Source organism: Trachypithecus francoisi, unplaced genomic scaffold (assembly GCF_009764315.1).
Source record: "Trachypithecus francoisi isolate TF-2019V2 unplaced genomic scaffold, Tfra_2.0 Lachesis_group13, whole genome shotgun sequence".
Classification (NCBI taxonomy): Eukaryota; Metazoa; Chordata; class Mammalia; order Primates; family Cercopithecidae; genus Trachypithecus; species Trachypithecus francoisi.
In genome coordinates, this window is record NW_022681458.1 from 24747229 (window position 1) to 24770753 (window position 23525).

The window sequence follows — 23525 nt, forward strand, 5'->3', positions numbered from 1 at the left end:
AACCCTTCTACAACAAAAAACTATCTTGTCCAAAGCGTCAATAGTGTGATGTTGAGAACCCCAGCTTGGACGATCACCTAGGGTGGAATGGCTGGTGGAAAGTCAACCAGCCATAATGTCTTCTGCAGTGTCTGCTCTATGAAAAGTCTTTGTTCCAGAATTTCTAGCAAAATTTCACTATATTTTATTGGCTCTGACTGCATCACATATCCACCCCTGAAACAATTTCTGTGTACAGGAAAATGGGACGCAATGATTGGATTAAGCCTAGGTCACATGTTCTACCTCTGAGCCAGGCTCAAGTCAACTCTACCTGAAACACATGAGCTGAGACTTGGGGAGGAAGGGATGATACCCTAGAGCGAAGCAAGAATGTCATCAAGATAAGATGAATATATGCTGAGCACCAATAAACAAATAAACACAAACAAACAAACAAAACTCCAGATGTCCACTACCCCAGTCCTCTTACTGAGAAATTGTGGGCAAGAATTGTGCATGTACTTTGACTTGGATAGCAGCAGCAGCAGCAGCAGGCTAATGGGACTATCCAGGAACTCTCTGGGCTGACTCCAAGAATTTCTCATTCCGTATGGTAGATAGCAGTACTGACTTTAATTATCACCATCCAGGAAGTACTTTTCACCTGAGGAGATGCTCAGTCAACCTAGCAAAGTGAAAGTGGGAGGAGCAGAGAAGGAAGAGGGAGAGGAGGAGGCAGCAGCTAAGAAGAGTGCAGAGAGAGGGAGAGCTGGAGCACAGGTATACTGTTTGTCCCCAACCCCAGATGACTTCTCTGGCCTGGAGGCCATCTCTATGACCCAGAAACCCAGCTTTTCTTGTCTTGTGGCTTTCAGTTGGGTTTGGCCAATGGGTGGCATTATCAGGGGATGAAAGGGAGGAGGAATGAGAGATTGGGATATTTGTTCCTCCTGTTTCCTCTGCTACTTGTCACAGTTCTGGCAGTCGCTACATCCCACTTCACTAGTGCTTCTGTTGGGTGGTTCCCCATAACACCACTTCCTCCCTTTGCTCCTTTAGGTCTAAAGGTCACGTTACATTACTGATGGTACCTTCCTGGATGAGTCAGTATTGGTTTTCTTTTTTCTTTTTTTTTTTTTTTTTTGAGGCGGAGTCTCGCTCTGTCGCCCAGGCTGGAGTGCAGTGGCCGGATCTCAGCTCACTGCAAGCTCCGCCTCCCGGGTTTACGCCATTCTCCTGCCTCAGCCTCCCAAGTAGCTGGGACTACAGGCGCCCGCCACGTCGCCCGGCTAGTTTTTTTTTGTATTTTTAGTAGAGACAGGGTTTCACCGTGTTCGCCAGGATGGTCTCGATCTCCTGACCTCGTGATCCGCCCGTCTCGGCCTCCCAAAGTGCTGGGATTACAGGCTTGAGCCACCGCGCCCGGCAGTATTGGTTTTCTTAATCCTACCTATACATCTGTAAACAGTACCTTCATTAGAAAGTCTCTGAGTGTATTGTCTGGTTCCTATAAGGATTCTGACTAACAGGCAGGTGGGAGGCCCAAGAGCCTCTTGTGCCACACTGTTGTGTCTGGGTACCACATGCTTTGATCATACCCAGTGCTCTGTGAGCCTAAAGAACATCTACTCATACCTAGTTTTTAGGACCTAGCCTTCTTGGGAAGCCTAGTAGTTAAAATGATGGACTTGCAGGTCATTCTCTCTCTCCTTTCAATCTCTGCCAACCTCTTCTCCCTATTTTCTAAGCAAGTAAAAAGTATACCAGCCATGATACATTTGATGAAGGTGCCTCCCATTTCTTGAACACATTATGTGCCAGACACTGTGATAAACACTTAAGATGCTTTACTTTATTTAGTCTTCACAACAACTTATATGTTAGATACTCTTGTTTTTCACATTTTACAGTTCAGGGAACCGAGGCTCAGAGAATTAAGTAACTTGCCCAAGATCAAACAGCTGGTAAGTGGCTATGGTAGCTAATATCAGTGTTCACCAATATTTTCAATTCTCTTCCTTTCCTAGATACACGGAAAATTTTGTTTTCCATCTTTCTTGGCAATTGCGTAGGGTCTTATAACTAGTTTTGCCAATGTGTTGTGACTTTGAGTGATAATGTACCTCTAGGCTGACACATGTAAGAACTGCCATGTGGGCTTTAACGCTTTATTCCTCTGCTCCAGCAGTCATGGAGGCATTTGTTGAAATGGAGGTGCCAAAAGATTGAAGAGATATGGATTGCTGATCCACTGCATGAAGGCAGTTGCCCTACAGAGTCACTTGGACCTGCGCTGACTTGGTATAAAGGCAAAATAAACTTTTAATGTGTTCAGAAACTGAAAATTTGGTGCTGTTTGTTAAACTGCAGCATAACCTAACCTATCCTGGATGAAACAGTGAAGGAGCCAGGATTAAATTAAAAGTCAGTGTACTTAATCACTGGATAATACTTTTTCTCCCTGCCTCTTAATCCATGGAAATTTCTTGGAAGTTGTGGTTTTGGAAGGATGAGTGAAAGGGGACAAAAGAAAAGAGAGTGATACTCATGAGGACTATCATTGAAGGAAGAAACATGTTAGAAAAGGGATTAGCAAAAAATCATGCTTGTCTTTCCTTTACTCCCCATGTCAATACAAAAAATTAAAGAAAATAAAAGAGAGGAATGTTTGTACATAGGGCCTCCGGGATTTTTGTTCTTCGCCAAGGAATTAATTGTGGCTACTTCTTACTGAAAATAACTTGCAGCCCATCTCTAGGGAAGTCGAAGTGGAAATTCTGTCTGCTTTAGAAGAGAAGCTTCAAGCAGCAGCCCCTTTGTCGGAAAGCAGGACAGAACCTCCTTTCGGGTCATTGTCTCCCTGTGAGGCTTATCTCTTTTTTTGGTTCAATAAAGACAATTTGCTGGTTTAACACTGTTTATTAATCTTAACCACCTCCTCCTTTCAGCCCTCCATCACCTACTGCTCTCAAATCCCAAGGATCGACAGGCCGTGTCTTTGTATCTAAGTTTGGAAAGAACCCAGGTAATGAGGCCAGTCTTCATGGATCTAAAGGCACTTTGTGTAATAAATCACAGTTCCCCAAGGTTACTAGAAAACCTGAGTTTAAAGGGATTACATAGGAAACCAAGATGCTAAAATGACCTCTTTTTCTGGAGTGAAAAAGATAATCCTTTCTATTGAAAGGAAAAAAAGATTTGACAAAGAAGGTGGTACTTATTGCCCACATCTTTATATACCTATGGATGAGAACATAGAATGGTGACCCATCTTATCCATATTCCAGGGCATGTGTGCACGTGTCCCCAAACTGGAAACAGCTATGAGACGATTTGCTAATTAGCATCGTGTTTACACATTTATTGTCAACTGCAATTACTTGTTTATTAGAACAGAGGTTTCCCTGTTTATTACAGTCATTATGGTCTGTCAGCAAGAGATAGTGTGCTTGAATTTCACAAGTATGTGTACATTGCACAAATCCTGCCAGCCCTAGCTAGGACCAACTGTCAGTTAAAATGCTCAGAGAGGTAATTATCAAGGAGGTATGGAGATTTAATTTAAGCTAATAAGGAGTTATCCTGCCCAGTAGAACCGCAAATCTTCTCTTAAGTAAGGAATTTGCAGCAAGCTCCTTCTTATTTAGCATGAACATGTTTCTCTTTAGTAGTGTTAATGCCAGGCATTGTGCTAGGCACTTACTTGGTATGTGTGTTTTCATTCCATCCTCAGAACAACCCTTTAGTGTGGAAGTGAATGGCCTCATTTTCTAGATGAGGAAACTAAGACTCCAAGAGGTCAGGAGACTTGCACTGAGGGATGCACCTGGTATCTTACACACACACACACACACGTGCGTGCACACACACACACGCGTGCACACACACACATACGTGCACATGCATACACACTCTGCCCATTCATGCTCTCATGCCCCACATAAATGAATTACAAGATAACACTGATTGGGCTAGTTTTTCTGGTGTATGTAACTACAGGGGTGTATAAGAAGGGGAATTGCTGGGAAGGACAGGACGGGGAGATAGATTCTTTAGGTTAGGAAAGGCAAGCAGAGATGTGGCAACGTGTTAAGATGGGGAAGCTGGTGATAGAACAAGGTTGTGCTGTTTGCTGAGGAAGTTAGAAAACATAATGACTTGTCGAGGAATTGGGAGATCAACTGTTGTGGATGGAGTTGGACAACCAGGACAGTAAGAATCATTAGATTATGTGTAATTCTTTTTTGCTTTCACAGATACTCTGGGGGTGAGGTTGTGTCCCATAAATAGTGCTATGCATTGAGCATCTTCTGGCATTGTCAGTGTGAGGACTAAGGGGTGGTCATGGTCATCTTGGAAAGAGTCCACTGTTGCTGAGAGTTACCATGTGCCAGACACCATGCAAAGTGCTTTACGTTAATTTTTTTCATTTGATTTTTCTGCAGCTCTATGAGGTTTGATCTATTTTGTTTGGGGATGAGGAAGCAAGCACAAGGAGTAAAGTGGCCAACGAGACATGACCATGAATTATCAGAATCCAGACTCAATGCTCCACCTTATCTGAACTAACAGAGTTCTGAGAAGTGCCCCAGGTAGTAAGTTCCAACATCCCTCTGAGATGTTGCGGATGCAGTTTCAGGCCACGATAGTAAAAGGAATATTGCAACAAAGCAAGTTACACACGTTTTTGGTTTCCCAGTGCAATAGAAGTTATGTTTACATTATCTTGCAGTCTATTAAGTGTTCAATAACGTGTCTAAAAAACAATGTACACATCTTCATTAAAAGATATTTTATTGCAGCCGGGCGCGGTGGCTCAAGCCTGTAATCCCAGCACTTCGGGAGGCCGAGACGGGCGGATCATGAGGTCAGGAGATCGAGACCATCCTGGCTAACACGGTGAAACCCCGTCTCTACTAAAACATACAAAAAACTAGCCGGGCGAGGTGGTGGGCGCCTGTAGTCCCAGCTACTCGGGAGGCTGAGGCGGGAGAATGGCGTGAACCCCGGGAGGCGGAGTTTGCAGTGAGTTGAGATCTGGCCACTGCACTCCAGCCTGGGCAACAGAGCGAGACTCTGTCTCAAAAAAATTTAAAAAAAAAAAAAAAAAGATACTTTATTGCTAAAAATGCAGGTGGTCATCTGAGCCTGCAGCAAATCATAATCTTATTGCTGGTGGAGGGTCTTATCTCTATGTTGACAGCGGCTGGAGGGTCAGGCTGGTGGTTGTTGAAGGTTGGAGTGGCGGTGGGTTTTGTTTTGTTTTTTTCCGTGAGACAGGGTCTTACTCTGTCACCTAGGCTATAGTGCAGTGACGCGATCACAGCTCACTGCCTCCTTTCAAGTAGCTGGGACACCAGGCACGTGCCACCACACCTGGCTAGTTTTTACAAACTATTTGTAGAGACAGGATCTTGCTATGTTACCCAGGCTGGTCTTGAACTCCTGGGCTCGAGCAATCCTCAGCCTCCCAAAGTGCTGGGATTACAGGCATGAGTCACTGCACCTGGCATGTGGTTATTTCTTAAAATAAGACAACAAAGAAGTGTGCTGCATTGATTGACTCTTTTGTGTTTGGTTTCTGAGACAGAGTTTTGCTCTGTTGCCAGGCTGAAGTGTGGTGGCATGATCTCAGCTCACTGCAGCCTCTGCCTTCCGGGTTGATTCTTCTGCCTCAGCCTCCAGAGTAGCTGGGATTGCAGATGCCTGCAACCATGCTCGGTTAATTTTTATATTTTTAGGAGAAACGGGGTTTTACCATGTTGGCCATGCTGGTCTCAAATTCCTGACCTCAAAGGATTTGCCTGCCTTGGCCCCCCAAAGTGCTGGGATTACAGGCACGAGCCACCGTTCCTGGCCCAATTTGCTCTTTTAAGAAAGATTTCTCTGTAGCATGTGATGCTGTTTGATAGCATATCACCCATAGTAGAACTTCTTTCAAAATCGGAGTCACTCCTCTTAAGCCCTGCAGCTGCTTTATCAGCCAAGTGTACGGAATGTTCTAAATCCTTTGTTGTGCAATGAGATCATTTGGACTCAGGAAGGGGAACATTACACACCGGGGCCTGTTGTGGGGTGGGGGGAGGGGGAGGGATAACATTAGGAGATATACGTAATGTAAATGACGAGTTAATGGGTATAGCACACCAACATGGCACATGTATACATATGTAACAAACCTGCACGTTGTGCACATGTACCCTAGAATGTAAAGTATAATAAAAAATTAAAATAAAAATAAATCCTTTGTTGTCATTTCAACAATGTCACAGCATCTTCACCAGGAGTAGATTCCATCTCAAGAAATTACTTTCTTTGCTCATCCATAAGAAGCAACTCCTCATTCATTAAAGTTTTATCATAAAATTATAGCAATTCAGTAGCATCTTTAGGCTATAATTTCTAATTATGATTATCTTGCTATTTCCACCACATCTGCAGTGACCCCCTCCCCTGAAGTCTTGAACCCCCAAAGTCATCCATGAGGGTTGAAATCAACTTCTTCCAAACTCATGTTTAAAGTTGATATTTTGACCTCCTCCCATGAAACACAAATGTGCTTAATGACGTCTAGAATGATGAATCTTTTCCAGAAGGTTTTCAATGTACTTTACCCCGATCCATCAGAAGAATCACTATGTATGGCTGCTATAGCCTTACAAAATGTATTTCTTAAACCACAAGACAGGAAAGTTAAAATGACTCCTTGATCCATGGGCTATGGAGTGGATGTTAGGTTAAAAGAGCATGAAAACAGCACTAATCTCCTGGTGCATCTCCACCAGAGCTCTTGGGTGGCCAGGGGCATTGTTAATGAGCAGTAATATTTTGAAATGAATCATTTTTGTCTTAGCAGTAGTTCTCAACAGTGGGCTTAAAGTATTCAGTAAACCAGCCAGGTATGGTGACTCCTGCCTGTAATCCCAGCACTTTGGGAGGCCGAGGTGGGCAGATCACCTGAGGTCAGGATTTCAAGACTAGGCTGGCCAACATGGTGAAACCCCGTCTCTACTTAAAAAAAAAAAAAAAAATATTAGCCAGGTGTGGTGGTGGGTGCCTGTAGTCCCAGCTACTCAGGAGGCTGAGGCAGGAGAATCACTTGACCCCAGGAGGCAGAGGTTTCAGTGAGCTGAGATGACACCACTGCACTCTAACACTCTAGCCTGGGTGACAGAGCAAGACTCTTTCTCAAAAAAAAAAAAAAAAGTGTATATATATATATATATAAAATATTCAGTAAACCTTGCTACAAACAAATGTCTTGTCATCCAGGCTTTGTTTTTCCATTTATACTGCACAGGCAGAGTAGATGTAGTATAATTCTTAAGGACCCCAGGATTTTTGGAATGGTCAGTGAGTGTTGCTTTCAACTTAAAGTCATCAGCTGCATTATCTTCTAACAAGACAGTCGGCCTGTCCTTTAAAGCATCAAAGCCAGGCAATTACTTCCCTAGCTGTGAAAGTCCTAGATGGCATCTTCTTCCAATATAAGTCTGTTTTGTCTATACTGAAAATGTGTTATTTAGTGTGGCCACCTCCATTAATTGTCTTAGCTAGATTTTCTGGCTAACTTGCTGCAGCTTCTCCACCAGTACTTGCTGCTTCGCCTTGTATTTTCATGTTGTGAAGACAGGATAATGAACTAACCTTTGCTAGTTTCCAGCTCTTCTTGTGCAGCTTCCTCACCTCTCTCAGCCTTCACAGAGTTGAAGAGAGTTAGGTCCTTGCTCTGGATTAGTCTTTGGCTTAAAAGACTGTTGTGTCTGGTTTGACCTTCTATTCAAACCACCAAAACTTTCTCCATATCAGCAATGAGGCAGTTTTGCTTTCTTAACATTTGTGTGTTTACTGTAGTACTTTTAAATTCCTTCAAGAACTTTTTCTCTGTATTCATAACTTGGTTGTTTGGCTCAAGAGGTCTAGATTTTGGCCTATCTCTACTTTCAAAATGGCTTCCTCACTAAGCATGATAATTTCTAGTTTCTAATTTAACATAAGCGACATGCAACTGTTTTTTCCACTTGCACACTTAGAGGTCATTGTAGGGTTATTAATTGACCTAATTACAATATGGTTTGATCTCAGGGAATAGGAAGGCCTGAGAAGCAGGAAAGAGATGTGAGAATGATCGGTCAGTGGAACAATCAAGACATACACAACATTTATCAATTAAATTTACTGTTTTATATGGGCATGGTTCATGATACCTCAAAACAATTACTGTAGTAACATCTAAGACCTCTCATTACAGATCCCCATAACAGATAAAATAATGATGAAAAATTTTGGAGTATTGTGAGAATTGCCAGAATGGGACGTAGAGACACGAAATGAGCACAGGCTATTGTGAAAATGTCACCGATAGACTTGCTCCACGTAGGGTTGCCACAAACCTTTCAATTTGTAAGAAATGCAAGATCTGTGAAGTGCAATACAGTGACATGTAATAAAACAAGGTATGCCTGTACTCTATATTACCCTGACCCCAGGTTAGGAGACAGCATCCTGGATTTCAAGATGCAATTTTGCTTTTTCTCAATTTTTAATATTGAGGTATTTACCTATATATAGCAAATTGCATGAGTCTTAAGTGAACCACTTAATGGGTTTTTACCCAATTATCTAATCATGTTAATCATGTTCTATTTCAATAACTATACCTAATCTGAAAAGGCAGAAATGAAAATGCACTTACAAAGTTTTTTTTTTAATCTCCAGGTAATGTTACTTAGGACATAGTCACATAGCATGCATGTGTATGGTATTACATACAAATTCTTGTTATAATTTATATTTTAGATGGTGTGTGAATTCAGATGCTTAGGGTGCATATGGTGCATAGGTAGCATTAACTAAAATGTTATAGGACTTTCTCTGTGTTTATATTAATTCTGCTTCACATCTCATGTATAGATAAACTTTTGGACTCTCCACATAGGGGAGATGTGATACATCCTGCAAATTCCCCAGGAGAAGGACGGTATATAAATTAAAGGTTTTATTGTTGCTATGTCTGCATCTAAAAATCAATATTTCTATTTGTCTGGCTATCAAGCTACATGTGCCCATTGGGTAGCCATTTAAAACAGGCTCTTTTTAAAGTCACATTGCATTAAGTGAGCCCTGTGTTAAAATGGGTTATGCGTACATGGCTAATGTTTGCAGAATATGGGTATCACTGTACACATATGAGCTGGGGGAATTTGAGGTAAATACAGATTACATTTCTGTTTAGAACTATATATGTATACACATACATCTCAGACACCTGTAATTCCATACATTGTCACATGTCACTTGAACAAGATGATATGACACCATGAGGAATGGTCTGTGGAGGGACTTGTCCCCATGAACGATAAAAGCCCTCATATCTGGGACCACATGTAGGGTGGACACATCAGAGGAGCCCTGGGAAGCACTGGCTGAGACCACACCTCCTTTGTCCCAGCCTCACTCTGCGTAGGCAGCTGCCCTCTCAGCACAATTGAAAAGCAGATTCCGTCTATCATGTCCACTGCCTCTTTGCAGGCGTATTGAATATTTAATAATGCCATTTGCCTTCCCAGAAAAAGAGCTCAAAGAAGCCTGCACAGGCGGGCGGTAGGCAGCAGGGTGGTGCTGGAGGTGGGTAGTAGGGCTGGTGATGATACAGAGCAAGCTGGCCAGTCATTTCCCCCCAGGAGCATCCCCAAACTAGAAACCCCAGCAGATGGCTCTGGGCTGGGATGCGACAGGCAAGGAGGCCATCTGTGTGGTTTCAGGCACCAGTCAGGAGCCATGGAGAGGAAGAGGAAGTGCTGAGCTGATATCAAGTGACCATGGCATGCAGTGAGATGGAAACCAGAGACTTATTTTCCACTCACATATAAGAGCTTGGCTCAAATTCAGGCTACCACGGTGTATTCATGGAATAGTGAAGATAGAAGGAACCATACTGCTCTTTTGGTGCCAAACATTTTACTGATTGGGAAACTGAGGCCCCAGGTGCACTCAATCTCTGGAGTCATACAGCTGATTAGTGGCCAAGCTGTTTCCACTCTTGCTTACTTCCAGTCCACTCCCTACTCAGCAACCAAAAGGATGTTTTACAAAAAAAAAAAAAAATCCATTACTTAAAATCTTTCAGTGGCTTTCCAGCTCAGTTAGAATTAAATGCAATCTCTTTTCCCATTGTTACAGTAGCCTACATAACATGATTCCTGCCCTCCTCTCTCATTTCATCTTCCATTACGCCACCTCTCGTTCCCTTGCCTCCGACTGGCCTTTTATATGTTCCCCTAATGTGCCACATCAGCCTCACCTCAGGCTCTGTGCTTGCTGACTTCTCTGATTGAAAACAGCTTCAGATCTTCACATCATTAGTTCCTTCTCTTTGAGGTCTAAATTCAGGGAAGCCATCGCAGCCCTTACCATCTATTTTCCTCTCGTCAACACACATTCTAGTGGGTCATTCTCTACCACATTACTGTGTTTAGTCTCCTTATAGCACTTATCAACACAGGAAATTAACTTATTTTATTTGCTTACTTATCTGTCTTTCACACCAGGCTGTGAACTTTGTGAGGGCATGGACATGATCTGTCTTACTGTACACCTATCACCAGGAGGGTCTAGGGCTCCAGAGCCAAATGAACAAATCTCCGTTCAGCATCTTTTCTGTTTCACTATGTTGCTTCTTTTTGACATTGATCCAGAAATTGCTCTTTACTCACTCATGTCTACAGAGTAATATTAAATAATGGCAGGCAGTGGCTAGCTCTGCTCTCATGGTAACTGATAACTGAAGGGTGGGGTCCCGGCTCTGGGCTTTACCTTTTAAGTCAGTATTCTTCACAAGGGAGCTCAAGGATTGCCTGTCCCAGAATTGCCCAAGGAACTAATCCAAAGTGCATATCCTAAATCCTACACTGTACTAAATTGGAATCTCTGGAGGCGAGAGTCTACCCAGGAATCTGCCCCTTTAATGAGCACCACAGGTGATCCTTAAGATAATCTTAGGGCATGAATTCAAGCTCACCAATTAAGCATATCAAAATACTTCCCCCTCCCCACCCCCATGAGCTCTCACATTTATGCTTTCAATGCCTTATGAATGATCAAACTCTGTCTGAGTTTTTAGGGTAGCATACATTGAAGTACAGGAAGTATGGGCATAGTGGTTGGTGCTCTAAGTGCCCTTATGTATGGGTTACCAATTGTGTAAAAAATTACCCCAAAACTTAGTGTGCTCCTCTCATTTAGGGACAATCTTATTTTCACCAGAAACTCCTTGAGAAGTATGGAGTAGGGTGACATGGGTCAGGAGCAGAAATAGGAAATTAAAATCCTTTTCAAATTACTCCCTTGTCAATGGTTTAGCCTCCCAAAGTGCTGGGATTGCAAGCATAAGCCACCGCACCCAGCCAAGTCACAGTCTTTTGTATCCTGATCTCTGAAGTGACATCCCATCACTTTCACTGTATTCTGATTATTAGACTCAAGTAAGGCATGGGTGCCAGAAGGCAGGGATCACTGGGGCCATTTAGGAAGCTCCCTACACACCTTACCTTGAATTTGAACTATCTTTTGACATCTGACATGTATAGCAGACAGAAAACTATGTAGGGATACCATGTGGCACCTGGAGATCTAATTAAAAGGGCAGTATTTCATAGTAAGAAGAGCATAGACTTCAATTTCAGAGAGCCCTCTGTTAGAATCTCAGCTTTGGTGCTTACCAACTGCATGACATTAGACTTAGTTTCCCCAAGACTCAGTTTTCTTACCCCAAAATGTGAAAAATAACACCTACCATCTAAGGCATTTTGAGGTTTAAAAAAATCACTTGGGTAATGCGCTTGTCAAAAAGTGGATTTCCAGATTGCTTCCCAAGAAATTCTTATTCAGTAGACTTGCAGTGGCACCTAAGAATTTATATTTTTAATAAGTGTCCAGGTGCTCCTAAGTACATATGAAAAGCACATGGTAGCTCTTAATATGCCTGTTAATCATAATTCTACACCGATTACTGAGGAGCTATGCTGAAGAAAGTCGAATGTGATATAATAGAAAGCAAATTGTATTGAGGATTAGAAGAGAAGATATGTGAGTCCTGGCCCCTACCTGACACTTACTTTGCAATGAGATCTTAGTCACAGAGTTATCTAATTTTTATAAACCTCTCTTTTTAAAGGGTCTGTAAAATCTCCTCTAGCCTGGGTTACTATCTGTCTAGGTAAAGAAGAAATAATAACAACTAGCATGGAGTCTCTTTAGAGCTGTTTGTTGGAGAAACAAATACAATGGCCTCCATAATGCATCTCTTCTGAATCTCTGGGTCTCCTAACATTTCTTCCTGAAGACTATTTTTTGGTGCCTTTCATTCCTCTATTCCTCTTCTAATTCTTATGATCTCAGCATCCCTGTATGTAATGAAATATATCTGAAAACAACCTCGTTTAAAAGAATAAATCTATTAAGGAGCTGAGAATTTTCTGGCGTGAAATGAAAAATATTGATTGCTTCCCAACCTGTTAGCAATGAAATCCCATCCAGTTAATTAACCTGCTCAGAGATAAAGTTTATTTTTGCCCTTCACTTTCAGCTCAAAATCTTTAAAACCATTAAAACAAGTACCTGGTCAATGAATAAATCTTCTCCCAGAGTGGCGTTCAGGGTCTTCTGTAATCTGGCTCCAACCTACCTTTCTGACATTTCCTCTAGCTACTTACGTTTGAGTACCTTCCACCATAGCCTAATGGAAAAGCTAAAGTATTCAGTGCTCCCACTGCCAGAAATATGCCTCCTTCCTCTAAATTCCACATATTTTAACTCAGTTCAAATGTCACTTCTTGAAAAAGGCTTTCAAGGCTTTCCCAGAGCTCTGGCATCTATCTCCACCTCCCCCCTCTTCTCACCTCTCCTAATTGCTGCCAAGCTGTAAGCATTATCTCCCTATTCTGACACTCCCCAAACTTTGTATGCTTTTGTAAAACTTACTATTTTATGCTTTATATTATATATTTTATGGGAAGTTTATTATATTTTTTAAAATATTTAAAGTTTTAAAATATATTTAAAATATATATGTATATTATATATTTTATGCTTTATATGATTGCATACATATTTATAGTACTAGACTCTTGAGGATGCAATTCCAACGAGTTTGTGTTCGCCACATCTTTCAACACAACTCAATGTCTTACCTATGATGGGTGTTCAGTAAATATTTTTCGAATGTCTAAATAGGAACCCATTGATTTAATATAGTCTTTATGGTTGTTTTTACTCTGGAGCTCATTAGACAATAATGGAGTTTTTACTTTTGGGCTCATGATTAGACAATAATGTAAGAAGAATCTAACTCAGTTAAGTGTTTTACAAGATTTACATTATATTCAAAACAGGCCTCTCAGGCTTCTCACCCAGGCTGGAGTGCAGTGGTGCAATCTCCGCTCACTGCAACCTCTACCTCCCTGTTTCAAGCAATTCTCCTCCCGAATAGCTGGGATTACAGGTTCACACCACCATGCCTGTTTTTTTTTTTTTTTTTTTGTATTTTTAGTAGAGATGGGGTTTCACCATGTTGGCCAGGCTGGTCTCAAACTCCTGACCTCAGGCAATCCACCTGCCTAGGCCTCCCAAAGTACTGGGATTGCAGGTTTGAACCACCATGCCCGGCCACTTCTCAATCTTTCTGAAGGCAGTCCTGTTGTTGCTTCCCATCCTTAGCAGTTTTCTGTTTCTAGAAATCTTTTCACTTTCAATGGAAGGGTTGGGAAAGGCAACCTCGTTATGGACATCATCCATTTCCTTCTTTTCTTTTCTTTTCTTGGTGGAGTTTCGCTCTTGTTGCCCAGGCTGGAGTGCAATGGCACAATCTTGGCTCACCGCAACCTCTGCCTCCCAGGTTCAAGCGATTCTCCTGCCTCAGCCTCCCAAGTAGCTGGGATTACAGGCATGTGCCACCACACCTGGCTAATTTTGTATTTTTAGTAGAGACGGGGTTTCTCCATGTTAGTCAGGGTGGTCTTGAACTCCCAACCTCAGGTAATCCACCCGCCTCGGCCTCCCAGTGTGCTGAGATTACACGTGTGAGCCACCACACCTGGCTGGACATCATCCATTTCTATGACTCTGGATATAGGTCTCATATGGCATTTCTCTCTCCTGCCCTAATTTACTTGCACAACACACTTGGAGCTAGAATTTAATGAGCACAAAACCCTAAAAGTCAATTTTAGGTAAAGCAGATATTCAGTCATATGTGGGAACACTCACATGTATGTGTCTAGGCTGAAGGGGAGAAATATGATAGCTTCACTGAAATAAAAAAGGCGTTATTCAGAGTCCATTTTCTTGAACACCTACTAAACTTTGGGTGCTGCATTATGTGCTGGTGATACAAATATAAATACTGATCCCAGCCTTAAAGTAGCTCTGAGTCATACAAAGGGAGATTAATGTATGGTGAGATAATTATTACATAGAATATGGTTTCTGCAATACCGGAGACAGATACAGAGTGATGTGGAACACAAAGTATTTTCTTGAAGAACAAATAAAATGTTTAAAATAAAGAGGTTCTGCACAGTCTTTGTGCTGATAGTAATAAATATTATTTTGTAGTTATTAAAAATATTAGTATCATCTTTAAACCAGCCACCTTGGGCTAGGTCTCAGCATCCATGGTGGGTCCTGGGGCATGATTCAGACAAGTATCCATGCTGGGTTAACCAAGACTGAGATGTAGGTCCTTTCTCCTTAGAGCTTGTAGGAATGAATCATTCATAGAGATGGCAGCAAAGGGGTAGTTTTCTTATGACTCATTGGACTAAACTTCATTCCAATGATATTTTGCTGCAGAAATTTTGCATGCTACTCTGTCTATAGCTCCAATATTTCTAAAGGCATTACCACGGCTGTTTGGATGAATCACTGGCATATCTTCTCTATGGTCCTAGAGGGGTGTGTGTGTGTGGGAGGGGGAAGTTTATAAGGAAAGGCAAAAAAAAGCAATCCTAAGTTTTCAATGACCAAATTCTACAGCTGCAAATACTGAGGTTTTATATAGCCCACTTTAAGTTTTCTGCTTTTTCTTGCTCTTCACATTTAGGGACACTTTGCTGCTCACTAGAAACTCCTTGAGAAAAATAGGGTAGGGTGACATAAGTCAGTAGCAGAAGTAGGAGAGGAAATTAAAATCCATTTCAAATTACCTCTTGTCAGCGGCTCAGTGAAAGGCTTGAATAGGGAGGAGGCTGGGGATATTGGTGAAGACAAAGATGAAATATTGCTCTGGATTCTTTTGATTCACAATTGAAAGAGGACTGTGACTTATAGTAGTGATGACTGTGGTGATGGTGGCCACAAGCCATTCAACAAATATGCATTGAACACTTACTACACGCCATCACTGACTTAGGCACATGGGATCAAATGAATTAAAAAATTATCTCTGTCAGTTGGAGCTTAAATTCTAGACGAAGAAGCTGACAAAAAATGGTACTAGCATCCTCCTCCCTGTTTGAACATTTGAAGCATTTCCTTCTCATGAGGTCTTAGTCATGAGGGATTTAATCTCCATCAAGTCCCAGCTTCATTGTGGAAGTCACAAAACTTTATCTCCTCGAAAGCTTGCAGACTGAGATCTACTTTAAATGTTTATGTGAACAGAGAAACGGCCTCTGGTCAAGAGGTGTCTGTGTCTTGTATGTGCAACGAGGGGAACTGTGTTAGTGGACAGCGGGCAGAGAGTCTACAACCAGACCTTCCACACCGACACGTTCCTGCTGAGGAAAACGCAAGAGTTACTGCCTGAATCGCTCCCCTCCCTCCCCGTGGCCTTTCTCTTTCTTTCTTTTACTCTTCACTTCGCTCCCTCCTCCCTCCCTTCCTCAATCCCTCCCTCTCCTGGTTACCTCCCTTTCCCTTGGTCCCTCCCCATCCCCTTGCCTCGCACAGTCTCTCCTCCTCTTGCTCCCTCTCCCTCCAGCTTCTTTTCCTCTCATCCCCTTTCCCTCCTCCATCCCTCCGCGGCGTCTGCGTCAGGCCCCCACTAGCGTGACGCGCGGGGTCTGGGTGGGAGCTGTCCACTCGCCCGGGGTGCTGAATGCAGCAGCGGCGGCCGCGGCACCGGCAGCGGAGATAGCCGAGAGCCTCCCTGGCTGCAAGAACCTTGTTTCCAATTCTCGGACGGTCAGCTAGCCGCCCCGCCACCTCCTTCCAGCACCACCCCTTTGGGAACCGAGCCAGTGGGGGCAGCGGCGGGTGCTGAGCAACGGCGGAAGACGAGACAACACCTGGCAGCAGCCTGGAATCTGATTTGCTTCCTCTCGGCTTTTATAAGAGATATATTTATATACGGTTTTGGGGAGTCGCTAGGACCAAGCTGGAGCCAAGTGCCGGCTGCCTCCCACCTCGGCCACACTGCTTCGCTTCCCCCTCCCCACCTTCAGCTGGCACCGCAAACAAGCCTTACCTCGTTGCATCTGCGAGGAGAGGTAGCAACAGCGAACCCAGCCAGCCAGAGGCGGCGGAGAGGAGGAAGGGGCGGGGTGGGGGGGCAGAGAGCGGGCCGAGGCCGCCCTTGGTGGGGGTAGCGGGGGCAGAGCTGCCGAGCAGACCCGGCAGCCGCCCTCCTCCGCCCCCACCCTTCAGAAGCACTCTTGCCTGACTGAGAACCGAATTATTCCACTAGTATTATTTCATTTTTTATTACCCCCCCTCCTCACTCCTCAGCCGCCCCCACCCCCACGCCTGCCTCGCTTCTGGTTGCATGGCAGCGCTGCCCGGGCGCGGGGGCTCAGGGCTGGCCCCCAGGGAAGGGGGAGGAGGAGGAGGAGGATCATGAAGGCCGGAGTCGCGACCGCGCCGGACGGCGGGCAGCAGCCAGAGGACGAGCCGGAGCAGCCCCCGCCCCGGAGACATCCGGACGCCGAGCAGCAGTCGCCTCCACCGCCGCAGCAGCAGCTGCGGGCGCGGGCCGACCCGGAGCCGGAGGAGGAGGGCGACCGCGACCCAGAGAAGGAAGAGGAGGAGAAGGCGAGGCCACTCGCCCGCCCGGACCTACCCTTCTCTCGGCTCTTGCCCCTCGCCCGAAGGGACCTTTGATGGAACCGAGGGGAGGGGGCCACGGATTTGCCGACTGCAGCAGGGGTGGGCTGGGGGCTGAGATAATGTAACCACTCCTTTCTCCTGTTCTCTCCCACACGCCCCTCTCCTCTACCCCTGTTCTCTGCTCCACCGCCCTCTCACCCCGGTACACACATCCTTCCTCTAGCCAGGATTTTCACGCTCAGGAAGGAGGCGCCTCTGCAAGGGTTAAACGATCTTTTCTTTTTCTCCCATCCTTTTTCCTTCCCAACCCTCTATTTTACCTCCCTTCTCCTAATTGGCTTTCCCCTCTTCTGCTTAGCCCTTTGGCTGCAGAGGCAAAGCACAAGCCCCTAGCCCAGTTTCACCTGCAACCCCCCTCCCCCACCCAACTGTTCTCTTAAAAGCCACTCTGGTGCTTCTGGGGGTTAATTGCCCCAGTTTTCTGCCCAGGAGAATTAAAACTTCTCCCAATCTTCTCTCCTCCCCTACCTTGACTCCCCCTAACCCCTACCACCTGAGAAGAACTATCTTTTCTCTCTCACACATACAGTCCTCAATTCTTCATTGAGCTGGTTTTCTCTAAGGCCAGTTCAATCCACTCCAAATTTGATTTACAATTGTCCCCACCCTTTTATATAAAAGGAAGATTTCTCACGGCCTAGGAATTTGAGAAGAACCCAATAATCCTTTCCTGGGGAACTTTTAAACAATTCGACATTGATCTTAAGGCTCTAGTGGCCCCTTCACCACACTTCTTCAATCCCTCTGCTCCTACCAGTGTCCTCAGGTCAAAGGCAGAAAGGAGACACACTGAACAAAGTTGGAGGTTGGGGTGGGTGTGTGAGGGCAAGAGAAACTTTTTTGTTACTGGGCTTTGCAGGTGGAGTTCAGAACCAGTGACTCACACTTCTCAGTCCTGGGATCAATTTATTTGCTACTTGGAGGGGTTGTAGGAAAAGCCAGTGAGAAAGCAGACTGCCCCCACAACACAGATCCACTGTGGGCCCCCAAACCTGTCCTGTCCCCCTCTTTTAAGACTCCGGCCACCCCTCTTGGGCTCTCTCCTTCCACGGGCACATGCTGATGCCCCTGTGTGGGCTGCTCTGGTGGTGGTGGTGCTGCTGCTGCGGCTGGTACTGCTGTGGATTGTGCGCCCCAGCCCCCCAGATGTTGCGCCACCAGGGTCTCCTCAAGTGCCGCTGCCGCATGCTCTTCAATGACCTGAAGGTTTTCTTACTGCGGCGCCCTCCTCAAGCGCCCCTGCCCATGCACGGCGACCCCCAGCCCCCCGGTTTGGCGGCCAACAACAACACCCTTCCGGCTCTGGGCGCCGGGGGGTGGGCAGGCTGGAGGGGCCCCCGAGAAGTGGTGGGCAGGGAGCCCCCTCCTGTGCCACCTCCACCCCCCTTGCCACCTTCTTCTGTGGAAGATGACTGGGGTGGCCCAGCCACAGAGCCACCTGCCTCACTGCTCAGCAGTGCCTCCTCAGATGACTTCTGTAAGGAGAAGACCGAGGATCGTTATTCACTGGGCAGCAGCTTGGACAGCGGTATGAGGACCCCACTCTGCCGCATCTGCTTCCAGGGGCCAGAACAGGTGAGTCCCCTCTTCTCTTCTCCTGCTTCCTGTGGTATTTTCAGGTCTTGCAGATTGCTACTCGCCTGCTTGCCCTGGGGAACCATTATGTTGCCTCTAGTATGAGGACTCTATGTTTAAGAGCCCTCATTGATGTTTCTTGTGGTTAAGTTTGCCCAATGAGTGTCTGGTTCCCGGTAGAGCCTGCTTGGTGGTTCGTTTGTGTTCTAGATTTTGCATTTTCCTTCCAATGCTAGTGTCTCCAATTCCATCTCCAAATTTCACAAACATCCTCAGAATAGAAGATCTAGAAGTAACGGAGTGAAGAAACTTGGTGGTATATTCACACTGGTTGCCAAGATATCCTTTTATCTAATTTGTTGTTAGTAATATTTCGTCTAGCCCATCTTCAGTCCCATATCCCAACTTCTTCCTGCTCTGAGAGTATGCCGAGATCTTGTTCTCTTTTCCTATTCTCATAGGTTGAAATCCAGTAAGCTTGTTCTTTCACTTTGGACAACTTTCTTTCATATCACATTGACATCCTCAGCATTATGTTCTAGCGACTGAGGAGGAAATGGAGAGGGATTCTATGTCCAAGACTAAATGGTTTGCTGAGATACTTCTTGGCAGACTCAAATTTTTCTATGTTGAAAACAGGTAGGTAAATAGGAATGAGAGTGAGTTTAAAGGACTGGAGTAGGGAATAAGGTATCTTGTTATTTCTCTTTTCAGACCTAAAGTGTATTGACTTAGAAAATCCCTTAAATGCTCCCCATCCAGGATAGGGAATGCCAACTCTCTCATGGACCAGAGCTTTCCCAAGTCTGGCAGGTTTTCCCTACCCCATTCATTCAGATGTTCACAAACACCTCTCCTAAGTTCACCTACAATCTAGTGTCAGTAGTGCTGGATAGCATGTGTACATTCGTCAAGAACCGTAGAATGTGGCAACACTTCTCCAAAGAATCACAGATAGAAAGGCTCACCCAGTAAGTGATGCTGGAGAAGGAATATTCAATTGCAAAGTGGGCAAGGTTATGTGTTCCCATCAGCCACTTCTGTAGTAGTTTCCTGAAGTGCAGAGAAGACTTCTGGATACTCCTTGAGGAAGTGGCAGTGCAGCAGGATGCCATGCCAGGCTTTGACTGGCTCTGGTTCTTGCTGAGGGTGTGCTCTGTAAGACGCAGGCTTAGCTGGCATTTTCATTCATTTTCTTGCTTTGCTTTCAATGGACAAAGAACTTTAGAGACCAGCGATTCCTGGAGCTACAGCTTGGAATTGTGAGGGGAAGTGATATAGATCTCACTATGAATAAATGTCTCTGAGAGGCTGGGGGCTGGATTCTTCCTTCTTATGACTAAGATTACCTAAGTATCCAACAAAGTGTTGTCCAGAGTTGAAAACTCCTGTTAGGAAAAAACTTTCAGAGTGCCTTTCCTTCAGTCCTTCTCTCTACTTCCAGCACCAGGCTCCATCAGAGCTATGGGATAGAGTGGCATGGCTGACAACAAGAGGGTGCCTCACTTTGATATCAGGCTCTTGCCACCATCAAGTACTTCATACTTTTCAAAAGAAAGAATTATTTAGCTTCCTAAATTCCTAAGTCATTTCTTTTGTCTCCCATATGTGCTCAGGTCTACATGTCACAGGGGCTGGGAGTGTGGCTTCTGGCAAGAGCACTCTTGTATCTAGAAAACAGCAGGACTTGGAGGTGCCCTGCGATAATATTTCCCCTGCTGTGTGAACTTCTCCAAATAGCTTTATGCCTCTGGGCTGCTTTTCCAACTTACATGATTTGGAGACACCTTTTCACGCCCCTCTCCTTTCCTCAGAGGTGTGTTGGGAGAATCCAGGAGAAAACAAGTGTAAAAAATATCTTGGAAGGGATTTATATATAATGAGCATGTATTTTGATAACAGAAAGCTGTATTTTATTGAAAAAAGGAAAAGAAAAAAAAATTGGCAATATTGTGAAATACCCTCATGTGATACAAGATCTGGTCAGGGGTTAGAAGCTTTCCTTTCTTGTTCATTATTTTGATGATGTGTCATAAATAAAGCATTGAATAAAAAAAGCTAACACCAGTAAAGGAACGGGCTCTATTATGTGGGAGGATTAAGGGGCCAAGTCTGCATTAAGACTGGATCAAATTAAGCACTTCCTGCATATGATTATTATGTTTTGGGGGTTTACTTTATCTGTGCAGGAACCAAGAGGCTTTAACGGGATTGTGTTATAGCAGTAATAAGAGCAATGTGAGTACTGCATTAGGTGTGGAGAATACAGTTTCCCACTTTCTTCTTGTTTTTTTTTTTTTCCCACAGCATTTCTATGAAAGAGACAAAGGAGAGAAGATAAGGGAAACTCTAGAGAAGGAAGAGAGAGAGAGGGGCAACAGCAGCAGAGGGGAAGGAGAAAGAGAGGGACAGAGAGAAGGAGGAGGAGGAGGAGGAGGAAGGGGGAATGGGGGAGAGAGAGAAAGAGAGAAAGCTAAAATTTCTGTATTTTAGTTTCTGTTCAGGGAGAGAGCTGTTCAGCAACTGTCTACACATGGCCCTGGAGGAAATGTGGTCTGCAGTCTTAGTAGCTGAAAGTCTTGGTGTTATCTCTGCCCAAACAAAGGAATTAAGCAGACCCCCACCTCCCCACTCCCCATCACCCCAATCATTTGCTACTGCTATAGGGGCTAAACAACTACCTAAAAAATGAATATGTGATCTTTTCATGCCAAGGGCTTGCAATATCTGTGGTGAGGAACAACAAGAGAATCCAGTTGTTTCACCTTTGCACCTATCTACAAAGGACTTTGCATCCATTCATTGGTGCATGCATTTATTTAACAATTTTTTGGGGGCACCTACAGTGTGCCTGTTGCTGTTCCAGGCATGAGTATTCAGGAATGAACAAAACAGATGAGATTTCTGCTCTCCTGAAGCTGACATTCTAGTAGAGACCATACATAGACAAGTAAAATAGTAAGTAAATAAGGTGATTTAAGTGCCGTGATGAAATTTAAAAAGGAAAATGAGTTAGAAAGGAATGAAAGGGAGGCGGTAGGAAAGGTACCACCACATTAGATAGGGTAATCAGGAAAAGTCTTCCTAAGAATGTGTCATCTGAGCTGACACCTAAATGATGAGAAGGGCCCGGCAATGCATAGGTCTAGGGGAAGAGCACTTCAGGTGGAGGAAATAGCAAGTTCAAAAGCGTGAATGTGAATGAGCTTAGCATGTTGGAAAAATGGAAGAGAAGACAGGAACTGAGAGAGGGATAGGTGTGAACACTTGCTCTGAGAACCTACTTGGCTCCATGCTAAAAAGCTGCTGAGTAGCCTCTCTCCTCTCCACCATTCATTCATGTTGAGCAGGGGTCAGGACCCATGAGACTGTAGAACCAGACTCCAGATCAAAACTTCCTCACTCTCCCTTTTTCGTTGAAGCTGCACTAACCCACTTTGTGGGACAATGTACCATTGTGGGTAATCTGAACTCTCTGAAGCCAGATGTCCCCAGCTGTAGGCCTGAACAAGTTATACACCCTGTCTGTGTCTTGGATTCCTCATTTGTACAACTGGGAAAATAGTAATAGTCCCTATGTCATAAGATTATTCTGAGCATCAAATCAGTCAATACTATAAGAGCAGTGCTATCATAGCATTTTGTTATTGTTATTATTACTATCTCAGATTCAAGAGAGTGCTGTTCCTGCCTTGTTTAAAAGGAAAAGTGTGCCCTAGCCCACAGGCTGTCAGGAAGCCACTATGATTGTGGCATGTATGTGGACTGTTTCTAGCAGACTTACAATGCTCTAGGCACAGAGCGCAGCTTGTCCATTTCCATCATCAAAGTCTTTATTAAGCACCTACCTTTTGCCTGCTGTTCTGCTGGACAAGGTCCAGAGCTGTAGGGTAGATGTGGTCCTGCCCTCTGGGAGTGTCACAGTCTAACCCAGACATCACAGGAGCTGATAGAAATCAAGAACACACAGACAGTGGGGCTGAGTGAATTACAGTAATATCAGGTACAAGAAAGAGATGTATGTTTAAAAGCAGCTAGTGAGCAGAGTGCCTACTGAAAAAGACAAGTCGGGGAATTTGCCACTTTATCTACAGTTAGTTAGAGAAGACTTCTCTATTGCTGCTGAAGACCACGTGAGAAGAAATAGATTTAGGCTGCCAGGCTGAGGTTGGACAGACGGAAGCAGAAGAGATGTGTGTCCCCCACCCCCACATCTGACTGCCATGGCGGATTTTGTCTTTGTAGAACAACCTCCAGGCACTCCACACATGGATACCTTGGAAACAGGCGAATCCACCTCCCAGCTAGGCAGCTGTGGAGTGCCTAGAGGTGGGTGCAAAGACAAAATCCACCATGGCAGTCAGAAGCTAGGGTAGGAGGCCACCTGTTCCGGCCCTAATGGAAAGTAGGACGTGTATCTGGAAAAGTTTAGCAAGCTTAATCCGCTTTTTTATTCTTTCTGGGGTTGGCTTCCCTGGAGTTCTGTGTTCAGAAGGGGCAATAATTGTATGGAATGGTCTAGTCAGTGTTTCGGTTAGTTGGGAATAAGATATGGCTTTTCAGGGCGTGGGGAATCTGGAGATCCTAAGATGCAATGAAAACCTGGGAATGGAGCTCAAGCAGAGCATTTTAGAAGAGACTTAAATGGTATACTTAGTCGTCTTAGTGCTATGGTTTGATTTTACATTTCTTTGTGTGGTTATTTAGTATCTGTCTTCCACATAGAAGAGACCCATCCCTCACATTTACAGGCCCTGGGGCAGGAGTATAAATGGAACCTCACATACCATGGGCCAAAATATTTAAAAGCAGTAAATCCAGCTAACAAACTGTTCAAATATATTTTATCCTCCTTTCCTGACAAA

At 44.4% G+C, this 23525-nt stretch overlaps 1 protein-coding gene across 1 annotated transcript in view; it reads left to right on the forward strand.

Annotated features, from left to right (window-relative positions):
- Positions 1–15926: 15926 nt before the first annotated feature.
- The window catches only part of MARCHF4 (membrane associated ring-CH-type finger 4), a 113269-nt gene continuing 105670 nt past the window's right edge, over positions 15927–23525 (forward strand). The window contains exon 1 of the mRNA XM_033230338.1: positions 15927–18660. Coding sequence (XP_033086229.1) covers positions 18142–18660 — 519 coding nt within the window. The 5' untranslated portion in view covers positions 15927–18141. The remainder of the gene's footprint in view (positions 18661–23525) is intronic.